We start from the raw sequence: 19580 nt of genomic DNA, 5'->3' as shown, positions 1-19580 counted from the left end.
CAGGTCATGCAGGATACAAGCTTTGTTATCAGGAAGTACTTAAGGTGGTGAAGGGGATTATTCATCAGCCGTACGAGCTTAAAGACAGCAACGTTTTCTTTGCTTTCTCCTATTACTTTGACAGAGCTGTGGATGCGGGCCTTATCGGTTAGCGCACACACACACACACACACCCCTTCTGTCCACACCTTATATAATTATACAAACCCAGCATGCTAGACAGAAGCAGAAAAATGTGAGTCATCTGCTCCTGTATCGGGGGATTTGATGAGCCATACTTGTGGAGGTATTATAGAAATTGCTATCCCTCTGCCGGTCTACACTCCAAGGCCATCAGCTCTGTTATTAGTGCTATAAAAATGTGCATGTGGATGTGCTTTTGTAATTACTGTTTTAAACGTATAATGACCCCCCCCCCCCCTTCCTGTGTTGCAGATGGAGTCCAAGGAGGGATGCTGCAGGTCAGAGACTTCAAGAAGAGAGCTAAAGAGGGTGAGCCGAGCCGAGATATACATCATCACCATAACAGATCCCTCCCCGTGCTTGAAATACAACGTGCCTCTGAACAGACCTTGAGGGGGAAATGCTGCCCTCATCTGTCAGCAAGAGTCCAGATGAGCGATTATCCAACCTAATGGACGGGATTTCTCTTTGTCCTCCTCGCTCAGTGTGCAATAAGACGACCAGGTACCTGCCCGTCAGCCCGTTTTTGTGCATGGACCTGACCTACATCGCCTGTCTGCTCAAGGACGGCTTCGGCTTCAAGGACGGCGCCATGCTGCAGGTTAGGCTGCGTTCACAGCATTACCAGTGGCCCTGTCACGGGGATGCAACTAAAGAGACGAGGAGCTGGTTAGGGTTTAAATGTTTCCGCTTGTTTTATGAGTCATGCAGCAATCAAAGGCCTAGGATTCCCTGTAGTAATGCATGTCAGATCATTACACTCATATAAGATCATTTTATGTTTAAGAGATGTATCTGTTTAGGTCAAGTCTTAAAGATAATATACACAATCTCGTGATATTAGAGCTTGTGTGAGTTACAGCAGATTATGAGTTGGAGATGACTGCCATCTTGAATTAACTCCTTCAGTTAATTAGCTGGAGATGTTTACAAAAAGAGAGCCACCACTGGTTAAAAAAAGAGGTTCAACATTTCAGGAAATAATGAGTCGATTCTTCACACAAAAAAAACTTATTCCTTTTATTTAGTAAATACAAACATAATCTGAATATCTTGTCATTCTAGCTGACAAAGAAAGTGAACAACGTAGAGGCTAGCTGGGCTCTCGGCGCCATGTTGGACCACTTCCACAACCTGAAGCTCCACTGAGGAGCGGCGGTGACCGCGTGCAGCTGAAGAGAGGCTGATTTATGTGCTGCTCGCCAACAAACAGATGATGTAACGTGCGCTGCCTTTCTCCAACCACCCCCGTACATCAGCCATTAGCTTCAACAGACAGAAATAACCTCAAGTAAATTTTAAATTTATTTTTGTGTTTTTTTTAAAAGCCATTTCTCTCAAGTGGCAATATCTTCTGCTGTAAATCTGCAAAGTGTTGCATTAGTAAGGGGAAGTGAAGCACTGGAGGCTGAATAAAAGATGTCAGGCAGAACTAACACAATTACTGCAGCGCTGGACGTGAGTGGATCTGCTGTTTTCTTGAAATAGACGTTTTATTCAGACTGATAAACAAAAAGTAGCCTGGCTCTGCTGTGCAAAACCAGAGCTTACATGGTGCGCTTAAGCACTTTTTTTTATTATTGGGTGTTAGCGTAATCACGGTACATTTAAATGTAAGAGAAAACCCAAATAAAACAGTCATTTTATAATCTCTTCAACATATCAGTATTTCTTTGGGATCATTTGTTTTCAAGGAAGAAAATGTCGCTCATACAAACTCTGTCGTGTCACGCTTCACATTCAAATAAAATCATCATAGATTGCTAATTACAAATATCTACAGGAGTTAAAGTCTGTGACTAATTTTTTTTTTTTGACAAATAGACGTCTATATTTATTCCGCTCTCACCATCAGTCCAGTCCTGCTGAAAAAAAAAAAAAAAAAAGCGTGTGATGTTTGTCACGATGGGAGGCTACAGCAAAGCGACCACGTCTTCTCCATAAGCATGACCCTCCGTTGTCATGGTCACCAGCTCATGTGGCTGCGAGAGAACCACCACCGAGTCCGCGGAGGCTACGGGGAAGGATGCGAACACAAAAGGCCAAGTTACACAAAGTCAGAAGCTTGACGGTACCAAAAATAATCCCGAAGGGAGACGCTGTCCTGTAATAACAATAAGGATCGTTGGAAAATGAAACTCGTGTTCTGTACTGTGAGCTGCAGAGCCTGCAGGGAAAACTCACTCTTTAAATCACTCGTTTGCTCATAATCATCATTTAATCTAATCGCAAAGAAGTAACCAAGATGCTTGAACTCTCTCATTTAGGTCATGATGAGTCTGTCACGTCCTGCTGCTTTAACCTGAGCTTCACAAACGTTTAATGTGTGGCTGCACAACTTTAGAAAAAACATTTCAAAGTGCCATATTATTGTTTAAGATTACAATAAGCCCACGTTCCTAACTTTCTCTTCTGTCGTCGTTATCATCTAAACCAGCTGTGTGCATCAACCCCAGCAAGAGTCCGTTTGCATGAACAACATGAACACACGGCGCCTGAGATGTAAACGCCTACAATTTATTCTAGTCCAAGCTGACCGTTGCCATATTTTATGCAGGCCTGCTTTATTAAGACTAAATATTTTCCTGGACAGGTTTAGCAGTCTGATTAGGTTACTAGGGGTGCAGTACGTGCCTCGATATGAGGCTCTCAGTTTGGTACCACAGAAAAGATTTTTATTTATTTGAAACAGACAGTAACTTTTCTGGAAGCAGAGACAGAAAAACAGTCCACTTCTGTGAGTTAGTAGGCTCTGAGGTACAATTTATTACCTGGTGCCTTCATTACAAAATTAATTTGCTCCAGTTAATTTGACCTGAACTTGACAAACAATAAAAAGCAAACTAAATAACATCTGATGTGAAAACTACAAAATAATGCACATTTTGGCAGGTGGTAGTAAAACCTAACCGATAGTAACCCGAGCGTCTTGTTTTGAGCCTCAATCAGAAACGCTGCTGCAATAATCAGTCATAAATAATAAAAATAAAAAACTTCAGAAACATAAAAACCTCGCTCAAATCGTTAACGCGACTGAACCTCCCCCCCTCTTCGACTGGACGTTAGTAACAACAAGCTGACTCAGCATCCCTGACATCTGTCACACGTCTTGTCATCCTGCCCACCACTAGCTTGCTGGTTGCGCCCCGCCGCGTTTAAATGCCTACCTGGTGATCTCAGCATCGCATGATGAAGATTCATCGGCTCCACCGCTGTTGTCATGGCGACCATGCCACCTCCGTTCTCACCGTCTGCCTCCAGCAGGCTGCTTTGTGTCAGAGCCTCTCCTGTCAGTTGCGAACAGACATTGAAACTTTTTTTGTTGTTTTCCTACACCTCATAACATTAATTTAAAATATGACAGAATCAGAAATATTAGTTTTCTTTTTAATGAACTCAGCTTTGAGACAATAACATTTATTGTCCGTCTGAGTTAGTAATTGTTGTGAAATCTGCTTAGTTTCTGTCCCATCAGGGATGATGTTTGTGTCGTTTGGACTGAGGGTATTCCAACACAATGAGTTTAATAATTAATTAATCCTGTAATTCTGTTAAGTATTACACAGAAACTACCCATCTGTTGTGCAACTGCGTCCTTCTGGGCTCTGCTTTTACAAACGACCAGCCTCTTCAGGGAGGCTGACCCGAATAAACCTGTTGTTTATAATTAGAGCTTTGGCAGCGTTTCCTGCGGTGATTCAGCTGTGGTGCTTCCCTAATTCTACGAGGGGGTGGGGTGGAGGAGACAAAAAATTTAAAAACACGACAAAGAGGCAAAGATGTGCCGTCTGCTGTCACCGTTTCTTTCCAAACGCGAACTGGGCTGCTCTGAAACGCGGACAGCTCGCAGGAAGTCGCTTTTAAATCCGACGACGGGGAGAAAATGAGACGCAGAGACGCGAGCGAGGAGTGTAAATATTCCTCAGCTGTGGCGGGGAAACGCGCTCAAGGAATTCATTCGGCTGTCTCGGCAATTTGGAAGGTGAAGGCAAGGAAGTGTTTGAAGCTTTTAATTTGATGATTGCAGACTTTCTCAGAGGAATCGTCGCAGAAAACCTAACAAGCCTCAGTTTGCAGAAAAACTTTTTTCTTTTAAATACAATGAAATTATTGAGGTGCTAAGACGTTTCAAAAGTCCGTCATAATTCAAGAAATATTCCTCACTTTAATCTGAAACCAGCTTCATGCCGATGCATATTTGTCGCCCATCACGAAAAGGCAGCTGATAATGGCGATAATGATGATAATTGTACAGTGTGCAATTATCTCAACCATTTGTTTATTCTAACACAAGGAGTGGAGGTGTGTTCGAGCAAACAAACCTGCTTCTCTGCCGTCACTGCTCTGCACCTCCTCCCCGTGTCTCTTCCTCATGTGGACGTTCCTGCTGCCCGACTGGGAGAAAGTCTTGCCGCAGATCCCACACACGTGCGGCTTCTCGCCTAAGAAATAATATGCCCACAGAGCAAAAACAAAAACAAATAGTACTTTTAATCCCACCCAGCCCTGAACTCACACCATCCCTTTAAAAAAGAAAAGAGGGCATAAGTATCTGTAAACTCACCAGAATGCACGAGCATGTGTTTTCGTAGACTGGAGTACTCGGCGAAGGACCGCCCGCAGCCATCTGCTTCGCACAGAAAAGGCTTCTCACCTGAGAAAAAACCCCACCTGCCACACTCACATATTGCTACACATCACGGAAAGCAAATAGCAACTTGTTTTTTTTTTTATTACGTTCAAAGGGATTGTCTGCACGACGCTGCGTTGGTAACGTTTTAGCAGTTATGTTTTTATAACCATGAAGCTATCGTTTTAAACAAAAATAGCCCGGATAGTTCGGTGTCAGCCCACGCTTGGCTTCGCCTACAAACGGGGAAGTAAAATCGAAGCGCGGCGCTGTAGATGGTCTGCTAACTGATAACCAGACAGTAGGTCGTCGTTAAAAAAAATCTTAATGTTCCTCTGAATAAGACACGACAGAGTAGTGTTACAGCTTGCAGCAGTGAAACGGAGGCGCCGGCGCTGCTGACTCTTCAGATCTGCAGCCTTCGCTGCGCAGAGGAAGCATTAACGGAGCCAACAACCTGAGTCAGTCGCTGCCTCCGGCGCGTTTGGGCTTTTAGGCGTCCATCTCTCCCGCTGCTGCTGCCCCCCCCAAAGCCCCCACCTGTGTGTATGCGTCTGTGGTTCTTCAAGTTTCCAGCGGTGGTGAACTTCTTGCCACAGTTCTTCTCCTTGCAGATGAAGGGCTTCTCGCCGTTGTGAGTCCTCATGTGAACCTGCAGCCTCTGCAGCACGTAGAAGCTCTTCCCGCAGCCTTCGGCGCCGCACCGGAACATCCGGTCGTTCCTGGGTGGATAACGAACAAAACGGCAACGTGCAACACGCTCGTAAACATTTGCGCCGTGTGACAGATCTGCTCCGTTCCTGAGCCGTACGTACATTTAAACCCCATTAGAAAAAAAATAAAATAATTGTAAGCCTTAAATATATTGTTTGTACCAAAAGGTGACAGGTTTAAGTTGTCAGAACCAAACAGAGTGAAAAGTGGTCAAAAATAGAGCAGTAGCTTAAGGTACTATTGCTATTAAACTGTGTTAAATAATTAAAGATATTCATTGAAGGATTGCATATCGCCCACCGCCTTTCATCAGGATCTTATGTGAATGTAATAATTTGGTGTCTGTTTATGTTGTTTACATGTTTATGAAACAGAATCCCTTCAAACTGATTGTGACACATCACATGTCTAAATAAGATTCGGGTTTAAGACCTAAAAACTCGCTAACCTGTAACATGACTTCTGTCACATGTAGTGAAAGTTGGAAACTATTAGGACTTTATTGCATTCATCTAAAACAGCATTGTTGTCAGAAGCACCCCCCTTCTTTCCTGGTTGTTTGGTCCTCTAACATCGTGTGTGTGTGTGTGTGTGTGTGTGTGTGTGTACCTGTGTGTTTTGAGGTGGTATTTGAGATGGGCGGGCCAGGTGAAAGTCCTGCAGCAGCCCTCGAACGAGCACAGCAACTTGGAGAGGGGGCGGCTGGTCCGAGGCGGCAGCTCCTGCTTGTCCCTGTCCTCTGTCAAGCTGTGTGTGTGGTCGCCTAGGCAACGAGAGAGAGAGAGAGAGAGAGCGAGAGAGCGAGAGAGAGAGAGAGAGAGAGGGAGGGAGGGAGGGAGGAGGAGGTGAGTGGGAGTTGTGCAGTAATCAACCCGAGAGCGCGAGTTGGCCAGCCTCTGGAGTCCGGCTGCTGACTGAGACCTGCTGAACGACTGCGGGCGAAAGAAAAACAATCCAGAGCTGAACGCAATCAGTCCCTTTTAACCCGGCCAGACTCCCCGCCTTGAACATCTGCGGCGGCTCCCGTTTTGCTCGCGGCACGCCGGCAGTCGTGCTCCTGCAGCTGATGGCACAGCGCTGAAGGAAATGTGTCCAATCTAATGCGAGTTGGTGGGAGGGCGTCGATTAAGGCAGCGGCTTAGTTCCAGACTGAACAAAGTATCACACTTTAACCTGAGCCACGGCGTATATGGATGAATAGAAACATATGTAAAAGGTATATATGGATGACAAGGCCCAGCGTGCGTGAAGTGACACATATTACCTGCCACCTTTCACGCCCTGAGTTCTGAACTAAGATCACGTGTTTAAAAATGGAGTTGTAGCCATTTTGATCTCACACTCAAGTGTGTGTGTTGTGAATGACTCTCAGCTACTACCACGTTGAACTTCAGCTGAATATCTGTCAAACTGACTAAGTTACAGCCACTTTTGTGTTGGCTTATATCAATTAGCTGTGACGGCCATCTTTAATTGGATTGACTCTGAATGGTAATTGGTTAAAGGTGCACATCCAGTGATTATTTCCTGAAAGTTTCATTAAAATCCATGCAATAGTTTATGAGATCTTCTGCTAACAGACAGACAAAGTCGACTCCAAATAGTTATTGGCAAGATTTTAAACAAAATTTTGTGCAATCTGTTAAGGCTCATAGTATATATTGGGTATTTGTCTCAGCTACTACCACGCCAAATGTTAGGTCAATATCTGTAAAACTGACTGAATTATAGCAATTTTTGTGTTTGCTAAAGTCAGTTGACTGTGGCGGCCATCTTGAACTAAACTGACCCCAAACGTTAATCAGCTAAACATGTACATCTAAAGATTAGTTTCTGCAAATTTCACTATAATCTCTCTTTTGGTTCATGAAATATTTTGCTAACAGACAGATACATCAAAAAAGCAGGTTTTCTAAGCCGTTAATTGATAAATGACCGTTGTTGCTTCTTTTTCTGTCCTGAGAGTGCGGATGAAACAGATGTCATGTCGGAATCAGAATCAAAGCAGGAAAATGTCAAAAACCTTCAACTTTTTTTAGCAACGACCCCCGCGGCTTGTTTCGGGACATGTTCAAAGACGAGCCGTGTAGCTGGGAGTCCTGAAGCTCTAAATGTCACGGCTTTATACCAGCAGCCTGTGGAGGGGGGGGCTGGTGACGGTTTGGGGCCCCCCCGAGTCGGTGGCTCCAAAACTCACGGGCGGGCAGCTGGAGAAAATCAGATCTGAAGCTTTACAGTTTAGACAGAGACGACATGGGCTTCCTCAGTCCTGAGATCACCATTTATCGTCTTTATCGCTTTCACTCAATGGTTCACAGCACTTCAGGGTTTAGCACTCACAATGAAAATCTAAAAGAAACACCTGCACTAAATAACATGACTTCACAGCAGCAGATAAATATAAATAAACCAACATTTGTGCACGTCAGGCTATCAAAGGACAATTCCGTTCAATTCCAGTCGACTCTCACAACTCGGACCCTCAGTGATGGGGGACATCGGTGTACCGCTTGTTGGCAACCCTTGTTGTATACGATCCAAACGTGGACATAATGGTGACCAACTTCATCTGTTCTGTAGAACCAATGTGAAAACTCTAGCAACTTTGAAACTATTTTCTTGTTTTTCTTTCCATACTTGTTCAGACCTGGAAAATGCTGAAATCGAGTTCCATATTTTTCCAGACTGTGTAGCTGTCCTGTTATTCAGTAAGATAAACAGCAATCCACAGTGATCTGCTGACACCGCCTGCTTTAGTGCCAATTAAATCTTGTTTAATCAGCTGGAGAGAGAGAAAAAAAAAGCAGAAAAATGCTTCAAAGAGGCCCAACAGAGTCAACGATCAATTATATCCAAAAAAAAGACCAGACAAACAGATGTTCCCAGATGTATGTTTCACCTCTGATGAAGAACTGCTGAGGGTGAAATGTCACCTTGATGCACTTACGAGTGCCCTGCAGCCAGACTCTTACTTTCTGCCACGCCCAGCACCAGCTGCCTGGTTTGTGCTGCCTCGATGAACATAATTTACCTCATCTCTAATTCTAAAATCTATTAAAAAGCCATTTTTTTTCATTGCTTTGTTGTTTAAGCTCTTTCGTAACCTCCTCTTTTTCCTCAAAGAGCAGATCTTTATGACTGTGTTCTCCCAGGCCTGAACTGGCTTTATTTATAAAAACACATTAACTCATCATCAGACCAAAACTATACTAAGTAGATGATGACAGACGCCAGGCTATACTGTGATATTTACTGTCAGACGAAGCCAGCCATCAAGACAAAGCCACGGATTTGTTTTGATCCAGAGTCTTACGAGAAGATCCGAGCGCCGTTTTAGTCACTGCTGATCGTGCTACGACTTCATCTCACTGACCTCATTTCTCTTCTGCCTTTGATGCCTACAGTAAGCAGATCAGCTGATCGTTCCAGAAATATCTGTTGCTTCATTTCGCACTCCTATAAATAGCTTGAGGACATGGGACGGCTCTGTTTTGCACTACTCTGTGTCGTTTACCGTTGCCGACGCTCGCCGCCCTGGCGTCCTGGCTGGCCTTGGCGTCTCTCGCGAGCTGCGCCCGCGTGGCAGCGATCAGGCTGTCGTGCGCCAGCTCCTGGACCCTCAGGTACCACGGAGCGCTGCCGTCTATCCCGTAGTCTCCCGACGAGACGCCCTCATCTTCGTCGTCGCCCGTGCCGTCAGCGGCAAAGATCAGGGACTCCGAAGAGGCGGTGATGCCTGGGAGGAGAGAGGAAGCAGAAGCGGAATGAAGAGAACCCCGACACCAGAGTTCTGCCGGAATCCTTCGGGGTCAGATCTCAAAATTTATGTTCCTGCACGGCCTCACGCAAATGATGTCATGTCAAACAAACAAAAATTCCTTTTTGACTCTGCAGCCAGGAGCTAATGAAACAGGAGAACGAGCCTGCCAAGGATCATTTCTCACCGCTGAAATTACTGTTTTTCTTTGCATAAAAATGTGTCACCTCCTTTATTCAGAGCTGTGAGCAGAAAACAGGAGCTGTGCAAGAATCAAAGCCCAGAAATGAGATCAGATTCAGACTTCTGCTGTTAAACAACTTCTCCTCATATGGGGCACAGCCAAACGTTCATTATTTATTCCATTGTTAATTTTTAATTAACTGCTTGAACTTGAGATGAGAAAAGAACATTTTTAAATATGGAAATTTATGCATCTGTCTCTGCGATAAACCTTCGGTTCCTCTGTTCTAAAGTGTGGATGTGCAGCTGGGAGCCAATCAGGAACACTGCAGGTAAATACCAGCCTTTCTGTACTTTCACAGGACAAACTGATAAACTCTAGCAATTTAATTAAATAAAGTAACAGATCAGTAGAGCAAGTGTTGCCATCGATAGTCAAAACGTTGGCGAATAATAGCAGAGCGTTTCAGTTGAGTGTACCTTTGGCGAGGTTCAGGAGGACGTAGGAGGTGCTGTCCGGCTGCTGTAAGTCATGCAGGATGGCCGGGGGGCTCGGCGAGGCCGGTGGCTGGGCGTGCGCCTGGACCACCAACGTGCTCGGCTCCGACACGCCTCCGAACTCTGGCAGGGAGGGAGAAGTCTCCGGCTCATGGCTCAGGCCTCCTAAAAAACAGCGATTGTCAGGTTTGTTTCTCTGTTTAAACCACCAGCAAATGTGATCCGCAAAGCGTTTTAGTTTGGAATCTGAGAACGTTCACAAGGCTTCGGCGAATATGACAAGTTGCAAAGGGCTGATCCGCAGGCAGTGAATGTTGACTGGTAAACACAGATGTGTCATAAACAATAATACAGAAAGGGAAGATAGACAAAACAGTTATTATTGTCTTTAAGGCAGTAAAATGCAAACAGTGCAATTTGTGATTTGCTAACAAACTTATCCTGGCATCCATCTATCTATTCATGATCAACACTTTCAATTTTTGGGTTCTTTTTAAAAGCAAATCAATAATAAGTTGAAAAAAATATAGCAATGAGACCATTTGTCACTCGTAACAGAGGTCTCAAAGACATCTTAACTTGATATTTTCAGGATTAAAGTTGCTTTTAAGCAGCGTTAGCCCAAGTCAGGGAAATGTGAACAACACAAAGTACATAACCCAACTGTGTTGTAAAGCACATCTTGACTGAAAGGGTGCTGAGATGCTGTGAAATGAGAATCAAATACATGAGGTATTAGTTAACTTATCTAACATGTTGTCACTAAGCCAGATCTGGGTCTAGGCTTGTTGTATTTTCTGATTTGTAGAAAGAAAAGGGGAGCATCTCCAGCTTGTTTGGATTCCTTTAAACCAGCAACAAAAACAACTTCTAGCAGAATTGCAGGATGTTGCGATGCTGGTGTCTCAGCAAAATAACGTGTCAATAAAGTTGTTTTATTAAAAAACATAAGCAAATAAGGATGAAGGCTGCTGTTGAAAAGCAACTATTTTTTTCATCCTTAACAAGGCAGCCCTGCTTCACTGCATGATCTTCTCCTGAGGTTAAGTTTCTAGATGGATATTTTCACAGGCTTACAACAAAAAACAGCTAATATAATTTACTGTAATTGAGTTAAATGGCACATGTACAACACAACTGTCCCTCCGTATTTAAAGCCAGACCTGGGTACAGAATATAAAATAGCAGAATTGTTCTAATAATTAACTTTTAGAAGATATAAGGACGCAGACTAAACACGCTGAGCTGTAGGACAAGCCAGTCCGCTCAGCTCGTACCTCTTTGTGCTAATTTGTGAAGCTGGTGTGTTTCTAAGTTGTAATTAAAACTCAGGAGTCAGATTTGTGAGCAGCAGTGAGGTGTGTGCCAACCTGTGAGCTCCAGAGGAGTGCACAGGGAGCTCTCAGCTGGAGCCAGCAGAGGCAGACAGGTGTGCTTGGACTCCTGGTCCTCCAAACTCTGCACCAACGGGATGGACGCGTTCTGGACAAACTGCACCAGCAGCTGACAGGAGGAGGAGGAGAAAAAGAACCACACAGCAGGTTAAATTTTAAAACGACAATCTGCTGACTCAATCAACAGCCTTATATAATGACATTTACCTCTGGTTTGGAGTCAAGCTCATCAGAAAGCATGAGTCACCCTGTGTGGAGGTCCCAGCTGTTCAAAAACACAAGGGTTAGAAACCAGCAGCAGCTGCTCATCCGACTGGCTCAGTAACAACAATACAAACCTCCGATCTGACCGACTAAAAATAAGATTTTGTGCGGGTCAGAAGCTGCAGGTCATCTCCGAGTCCAACCCATCACATTAGCTCTGCAGCCAGTTGCAAAACAAGCAAAAACAGAGGTGAGGCTGAGGTTTTAAAACCTGACCGTGATGGTCCAAACAAGCACACAGGTTACCTTGTTAGCGTAGCTAGCAAGGTTAGCATAAGAAGAAAAAAATATCCCTTAAAATAGCGGCACGCTTTGTAAAACTAGTCACTGACAACACACTGTACGCGTAAATAATTCGTTTAAATTCCGAGAAGCATATAATTATTTACATTACAACAGTCGAGTGATTGCGACACGGACTGAGAGTAACTTAGCTGAACTCAAAACAGAGCAGCTTTGAGCTACGGAATCTCCGATGGAACATGTTAGTGTACTTCCGGCTAAAATCAGCCCGTCGCACTGCTGCCACCCAGCGGCCAAACATGTTAACTACACCGTAAAACTTTTACCTGCTGTAGCCTAAATGTATTTATTTAAACAGTAAAAACTGTTTTAACTAACAGGGCAGCTACTGATCTTAAGCCTTATTTATTCTGTGTGTGAGAGAGAGCAGTTTAGGATGTAAATTTGTAGCCTTTGTTTGGACCAAAATCACAAACAGATTAACACATGTATACCACATCTTCAATTTCTGAAATATGATGTGGGTTTGCAAAACTCAGAATACTTAGCCTTTTATGTTTACATGAGCAAATATTTTATAGGTAATGTGCTTTGTTAACTGCTTTGATATTTTTCATTTGTTTCAAACTTTGTTTTTGGGTGGGAATAGTCATTTAAACACATTTCACTAAAGAAATACTCAAAACAAATACAGCAAGAATATGTTTTTTAAATATTTATTACACAGGAATGACTTTATGAACAAAAATGTACAAAATAAATAAATAAATAAATAAACCAAGCCAAAAGCATTTTCAATAAAAGCATTTCACAATCTGAGTTGGTTGATTCTGATGAAAACGACGTAATCGCATGTGGGTTTTTTTAAGGTTTTGAAAGTGATTTGGTAAATGTCCTGGAGCAAGTCAGACTACATTCAGCTCAATAAATCAAACATGATTTTTTACCCCACACAATCATCACCATATCTGGTGCACTATAGAGACACTTTGAAAAAACGGCCACTTCTTCTAAAGGAGTTTCAGCACTTTCGAAAGGAAAACGACTAAAAAGCACCAAGAATTTAAAGCTGCCAAGAAACAAACGGAGAATCCATGATTACGTCTTGAAACATAACAAGTGTCTTGCTGTAGATACAGTCTGTAATGTCAACATTTGGATGATTCTGATACGTCATCACACACCATAGCTTGTACACACAGTGATGCTAATCTGCTAATTGTCAAACAGTGAAACAACCAAGATGAGGCGGCTGCACCTGCACTACATTTACTGTATTTCTGCAGTATTTACACACCTTTACACCTCTGCTTCTGACTGAAGAGGAACTGGGAAAGAAGCGAGTTCAAATGAATTTGATGAGAGGCTGACATGTTATTTTGGTCTATGAAGTTTGAGAAAAAAGGAGCATATTTTTTTTTTCCTCTTTAACAAGCAAAGCAGAGCCTTTGTTCTGTTCCGAGTGTCAAACTACAACTTTATTTAGAACAAGGCATTTTCAGCAACAAACAAATGAGCTTTTAGTAGCTTGAGAACCTGGACGTAAACACGTTGAAGACTTAAACTCTAAGATAAGAATGTACTTTTTGTTTCATTAGTGCACAGTTTAAGTGTTAAAACTGTATTGTGGTTATATTGCTGTGACATCTGAACAGCTACAGGAGACCCGTCTGCTCGTTAGCTCCAACCTGATAAACCTAAAAGACACGAGCAGCTCGTCTGACGGGAAGGATCCACGTCTGAATGCAGTTCGGCCCAGCAGAAACCTGAAGGACGGAGGCCCTAAAGCTGCTCAATTTAAACGCCAGAGTCGCTCAAAGACGACAAGCATGTTTTTCAGAAAGACGACAACGATGCTGACAGTTTGAGCGGAGGAGCCTGGGTGCAAGGAAAAAAAAGATCAGCTTACACCTTCTTCCACTCATTTAGAAGTTCAGCAGATTGACCAAATAAAAACCCACAACTACAGGCTTGGGAGAGAAGACGAGAAGTCAACACCCTGAAAGCTTGAACGAGTGAATCTAACGGTTTTACTGACAGTAATAAAGTGGTGCACTGCAGTGATGATAATGGGGACGACCGATAACGAGCTCAAACGTCTCCAGTGCTGCCTCGGCTGCTCTTAGCTCACAAGAAATCACAAAGAACCACTTTACAGTCGGACAGAATCGTCTGCGACCGGCTTCCTAGAAGTTTGTTAGAGCGAAACAAAGGAAGTTAAGTCGAAGCTCTGCAAAACAAAGTGTTTTAGGAAAACAAGTTTAATGTCATCTTTCAAATACCCAGATAATTTAAAACAGGGGAAAACAAACTTCTGACTTTTACCATGAAAGACAATGTTTTACATTTTGTTTTTACAGTAGCATTAAAACAAACAGAATCTTCTTTTTTATTAACGCACGTATTAAGCATACTTTCTTCGTGAGGAACCACTTTAAAAAACACAAAATAAAACAGCGAGTCTGTAATCACAAGAAATACCAAACTGTAAAACATAATTACTGCTAGGCTAAAGGGTTAAAAATAAAAAATAAAATTTAAAAAAAAGATTCACCGTTGCATTCAGGCTGCGGTAGGTTTACGATAACAACGTGCGGAAGATGAGCGCCGCGCTTAATGTAAAAAAATAAAATAACAATAATAATAATAATGACGTCAATCTTAAATCAGCTACAGAATCAGAGCTGCCATAAAACTCTGCCACGAACTCCTTCCAAAGCTACAATTAAAATTATTTTAGTGCAAATTGTCTATGGCGTCCACTTGAGCTTTTAAGGCCATGATTTATGAACAAATATAAAATGCTGACAGTTAAAAAGGATATAAATTCAATAACTTCACTTCATTGGAACATTTAAAAAAATAAGATATTCGAGGTCCGTAGCTGACTGACTTAAGAATTGCTTTAGTAGAGAAAACATATTATTATTTCTTTAACAACAAAAAATAATAAAAAAAAAAACAAAGCACAAGGGAAATAAAAACCTGCACTTAAAGTTGACCAACAATGCCACATTACATTACACTCATCTGTGTTTAAAACAAAAAAAAGAACTCAATCAAATGCCAACAATAATATGCTTTCTAGGAAGAACCTGTGATAATGAGGTTTTATCTGGGAAACAGCTAAATGCTTATTAAAGGCTTCACTTTTCTACCTTCGGTACAAACAGGATCATCTGTCACCGACTCGATGGAAACTCTGAAGCTGACAGCACTGATGCCACATTAAGCCAGGAGATGTTTTAGGGAGAAAAAAAAAAAAAAAAAAAGACACTTCCGGCGCATGTTTGTCTGCTTGATACTGACAGACGAGACGCTCTGAACACATTCACCGTGACGTAAGAACGTCGAAAGCGTCTCGTATTTATAGACGTTTGTTACGTGGTTGTGACTGCGTGAAGTCTGTTGTTTTCGCTGATACTGTTGGAGAACCTTCTTTGTTAAAACAAATTGTCGTAACAAAACCATCTGCTGTCAAAACGCAAACTACACATCTATTTTTCTTCTCTTATATTTTTTTAAATCTCAAAGGTTTAGAAACATGTAGGCCACAGTGCACCGTCAGTCAGAGTCTGGGGGGGGAGGGGTCCGTAATGGGTGCGCAGTACTTTTGGTCCATCTGTCTCTACACACACCTCGTGGTCTTCCTCTCTATTTCAGCTTAAAAGGATTACTGCCTCACACTGGCGTGTGTCTGATCGGCGTTTGTGCTGCTTTGAGGGGCTCTCTCCCTCTCATTGTCCTCCTCCTGAAGACTGGCCTGCAGCTTTACACAGAGGGTGGTGTCACCGGACTGCAGGGCCTGAAGGAAAAGGTCCGTGTGCTTTCTGAGTCGGTCCAGGTCGCTCTGGGTGCTTTGGTTCTGCCTGAGGAGCTCCTTGGTCCGGAGCGTGATGTCCAGCAGACCCGATTTGCTCAGGATGTTGTAAGTGTTGCAGAAGCGCTTCCTCTTCGAGTCGGGATCGCCGTCATCCGCGCTACATTCCTGTGGAGAGGCGATCTCTGACGGGCCTGCATGGGGAACAGGGAGTGTCTGGGTTTTGGAGTCGGCAACGCCGTTGAAAGACAAGGAAGTTGTAAACTCTGCCCAGCTGGTAGCAGATGAAGGCCTCTCCGTGGCGGGGCTGCTGCCGCCGCTGGTTGCCTTTGCTGGGAGAGCATGTCTGCTCTGGAGTAGAGGAGACGCAGCGCTGCGAGCAGCAGGAAGACCGGGAGAGGCAGGTCCAGAGTTATTGGTGCTACCACAGAGAGTTCTCTGAGTCTTTTCTCTGTTACAGTGCTCCCAAAGGTTGGAGGGCAAAGCGCTACACCTCTCTGACCCTGAAGAAGAAGAAGAAGAAGAAGAAGAAGAAGAGGAGGAGGAACCAGTTCCTCGTCCTGAGGAACCGGAGCTGTCCCCGGGATGTGGGGCAATCTTGGGGTAGGATTTCAGGATTGGAAGATACTTTTTGGAGCGTCTGTGTCTAGAGGTGGCCTCTTTGGAGGCGGCGGAAGCTTGACGGGAAACCACAGGCTGAAGAAAAACCACCTGCGGCTGGGGGACCACAGGCTGCACCACCTCCACCGTGGGGCTGAAGCCCCAGGGTTTCAGAGCAGGAGGATTATCTGCAGGCTGTAAAGACAAAGTCAAAAACCCAGAATTAGTTTAGTTTTTTTTAGCTTCTTAGCGATCCACAATGTTGATCTATGGAAACCAGTTTCTCCTTTGAGATTGATATACGATGCATTAATTCAACCCGTAACGGAAATATTTGTTACATTTCACTGTTAAAACACAGAGTTACACAAGAGAATCGCGTGTATTTCTTTCCCAGTTATTTCTCAGCGGCCCACACAAATGTCCTCTAAATGGCGTTCTCTAAAGCTCCTAAAATAAATTCTCTGTAGGACTTTGAACCGCCCTGAAAATGAATCTTCGTTCCTAATAGAGCTGTGTGGACTCACCTCACCTACAGATGTGTCCCGATATTAAACTCTTTTCCCCAAAGACCACAGACACATTTCACCTCGTCAGTACGGCATTCCTGATTGAACTGCCTGCATTGGTTTGAGTTGACTGTAGTTATTTTACTTAACTGTTAGAACGTTTAACCCATCAACGTGTATTATAATACAGGACCCCCATAGGGGCATCCTGGAAAGAGTCTCAGTTATAAGTCAGTTATAAGTTATAAGTCCCACCCCTTCATGTAATCAAACAGGAGTTTGCTCTTATTAAAAAAAAAAAACAACACCACCTCAGATTTTATTTTAACATGTGCACCATGATTAGGTGCGAGGGAATACGCAGGACCCACAACCACAAGACAACATGACAGCTCCCATAAACTGGGTCCTGCTGGCTTCAATTCCCAACAACACTGCTGGAAAAAAAAAAAACAGCTCCGAACTCGATCTTTCAGCTCCTGAGCTGCTCTTTCAAGAAAGAGCTGGTTCCCAAGGAGTCGGCTCTTTGAGAACCGGCTCAGCGGCACTCAACATTCATGACTGACTATTTGCAGCTTCTTATTTCAGCCACATAGTTTAAAACATGGTTTGCTGATTGAATGGTATACTGAGGACATTTTGTGGAGCTGTTTGCGAACAAAGCGCTAAAACCTTGCCATGCATGGACTACTGCAGGTCAAAAGTTTTTTTTTTCAGAGAGATGAACCAGCTTTAAAGCAGAGCACTGAATATGAAAAATAATACATTATTTTGTGATTCTTCTGCATCAAAATTTCACGTCTCAGGAGGAAGCAGAGATGCAATTAGTCCAAGCATGTGTTTTCATAGAGCAAAGGGTTTACTGTGTTACCTGCTTGAGCAAGACGTTGTTCATTATGATCATAGGAGAGAGACCGGAGTAGGAGCCTCCCACCACAGCCACCCGAGAGGGGCGTGGGCCCGAACCAGGCATGTGTGACCCCTGCCGCGCTGCAGGCCGGGACGAATCCTCAGAGTCCGTCGTCTCCATCGCGCTCATGTGCTCCGAGCTGGCATCTATAAGGGGAAAAAAGACCCATTAGGTGGTGTTCTGAGTGGCACCTGGCATTCGAGACACATTTAAAAGGCGCCAGGAGTCAGCCTGAACCTGAGAAGCCGGAGTCTCGCTCTGAATCGGCCCGGGAGCTGCCGCGCTTCATGATGCGGGGTTGGTTGGGCGCCCTCAAGTGATTCTCCGCCTTCCTCTTGGTGCTCGTCTCCATTTCTGATGCTTTACTGACGATGTCCTCTGATCCACGAGCCCTCACCAGGCTACTTCAGCATATCAAAAGGCTGAAGATGGGAATAAAACGATGCTGATCAGACTCGCTTTTCAAATGAATAACACACTGTAGAGTTCTGACGTCATACGAAGCAAACAATAATTAAAAAGAGAAGTCACCAGCTGGTAATTCAAGTTAGTACTTGGCAGGACGACAGCTAAGAAAATACTTTTCACATGAGCAATATCCCTTCCTAGTCAGGGTTAACATAACTCATAAACATACATGGCCTAGATTCATTATCTCTGTTCAGACAGATCCTAATTATCTGTAAGAATAACTCGAAGTAACCTTCACAATTACAGAAAGCCCATCCATGGTACTGATATAATAAAGTTCACTGCTCAGTTTTTAGTTCTCACTCAGTAATACAAATACGTGATTAATTGGCGCACAACTAAGCGTTATAACAACTGATAGGGTTGTGTTAATAAGTAAACACAAGGAAATACTTTTAAATGTTAGGAAAATGACAAAAGTATTACGTTGCTGCGGACTGTTAGCTTAGAGCGCTAACAGTGTGAAAGCTAAACATGCTAATGAGCGTCAACTCACGCGAAGTCAAAGAACTCAAACGGAATAAACAAAAACAGCAATTAAACACAAGATTATTCCTACTTTTTTCACGGTACGGTTCCAACGAGGCAGTACTAACAGCTGACGGTGAAAAGACTGCATTTAGGTCGAGGTTACGGCTTCTTCTTTTTTTTCCTTTCCTAGGTGTCCGTCGCCGCAGCCGCCCTGCTACGTCGTTGCCTGGGACTCGCTATTCCACGGTACTGAACACGAGACCGATCGCTCCTCCTCTCCCGTCCGCTCGGTCACATGCGGAGCACGGTGGCGACGGTGGACAGCAAGATGCGGGCTTAATTGTCCGGCGGGCTTCAACGCCGGTGACCAGGTTGTCGAAAGTGCGTCGTTTTCGCTAACCTAATTCCACAGACACCGCTTCTAAACACTATAAAAACAGGACAGGAAGGAATACTCGTTACAGCCACCAGTCCATATTTGGCAGTTGTGGGCGTGGCTGTACAGTCCCGTCGTCTACGTCACACGTGTTTGGTTGACACCCACTGTCATGTGACAGTCTTCCAGGCCGCTGATTGGCCAGCGCCGCCAGCAGCTGAAAAACGTGACTCTTCCAAAAGTGTGGCAAGTGAAGGACTCCGTGTGTGACTTGCAGTTAGGGTAGATCTTCACAGCCCACGCACGAAGGGCTACGGTGACGTGAGAACGTCTGGGTGTATTACATGAATGTTTGGCCTGGAGCTAACCTACGCAGAGCTGGGCCCCTATGAAGCAAGTCGGATGTAGTAAACAAATCACGGCTTCTTGTGAAAACAAGCATGTCTCCCATGCATGTGTCTGCTGTTTTAACCCTAACATTTAGGGAGAGGACAGCTGCAATATGCCACTGGAAAAGCACAAGAAATACCTTTCACACAACTGCAAGAAAAGAATAC

General features: G+C 43.8%; 3 protein-coding genes across 4 annotated transcripts in view; 1 reads left to right on the top strand and 2 right to left on the bottom strand.

Moving 5' to 3' along the window:
* LOC108231867 (ectonucleoside triphosphate diphosphohydrolase 5-like) overlaps positions 1 to 1950 on the top strand; it is a 6989-nt gene extending 5039 nt beyond the window's left edge. Inside the window, exons 11-14 of the mRNA XM_037981493.1 lie at positions 1 to 147; positions 436 to 492; positions 669 to 784; positions 1249 to 1950. The exon at positions 1 to 147 is cut by the window's left edge and continues 19 nt beyond it. Coding sequence (XP_037837421.1) covers positions 1 to 147; positions 436 to 492; positions 669 to 784; positions 1249 to 1332 — 404 coding nt within the window. The 3' untranslated portion in view covers positions 1333 to 1950. The remainder of the gene's footprint in view (positions 148 to 435; positions 493 to 668; positions 785 to 1248) is intronic.
* On the bottom strand, positions 1511 to 12110 carry znf410 (zinc finger protein 410). Of its 2 annotated transcripts, XM_017409250.3 has the most exons (12): positions 11870 to 12110; positions 11698 to 11780; positions 11567 to 11624; positions 11336 to 11468; positions 9948 to 10130; positions 9042 to 9263; positions 6137 to 6290; positions 5354 to 5535; positions 4748 to 4837; positions 4506 to 4625; positions 3351 to 3470; positions 1511 to 2197 (listed from the first exon to the last, which is right to left on the bottom strand). In XM_017409250.3, the coding sequence occupies exons 3-12, from the start codon at positions 11597 to 11599 to the stop codon at positions 2097 to 2099; spliced, it is 1338 nt and encodes a 445-aa protein (XP_017264739.1). In that variant the 5' UTR covers positions 11600 to 11624; positions 11698 to 11780; positions 11870 to 12110; the 3' UTR covers positions 1511 to 2096. The 2 variants fall into 2 exon arrangements, with proteins under 2 accessions (XP_017264739.1, XP_037837419.1); XM_037981491.1 differs by having other exon boundaries at positions 11698 to 12110.
* Positions 12111 to 14108: 1998 nt separating this feature from the next.
* Positions 14109 to 19110, bottom strand: cipcb (CLOCK-interacting pacemaker b). Its single transcript, XM_017408992.3, has 4 exons — positions 18736 to 19110; positions 17943 to 18127; positions 17667 to 17851; positions 14109 to 16481 (listed from the first exon to the last, which is right to left on the bottom strand). The coding sequence occupies exons 2-4, from the start codon at positions 18055 to 18057 to the stop codon at positions 15540 to 15542; spliced, it is 1242 nt and encodes a 413-aa protein (XP_017264481.1). The 5' UTR covers positions 18058 to 18127; positions 18736 to 19110; the 3' UTR covers positions 14109 to 15539.
* Positions 19111 to 19580: the final 470 nt, after the last annotated feature.

Source organism: Kryptolebias marmoratus, linkage group LG19, assembly GCF_001649575.2.
Source record: "Kryptolebias marmoratus isolate JLee-2015 linkage group LG19, ASM164957v2, whole genome shotgun sequence".
In the NCBI taxonomy this organism is placed as follows: Eukaryota; Metazoa; Chordata; class Actinopteri; order Cyprinodontiformes; family Rivulidae; genus Kryptolebias; species Kryptolebias marmoratus.
The sequence above is the reverse complement of the archived record's forward strand: the minus strand, read 5'-3'. Positions and strand labels throughout refer to the sequence as shown.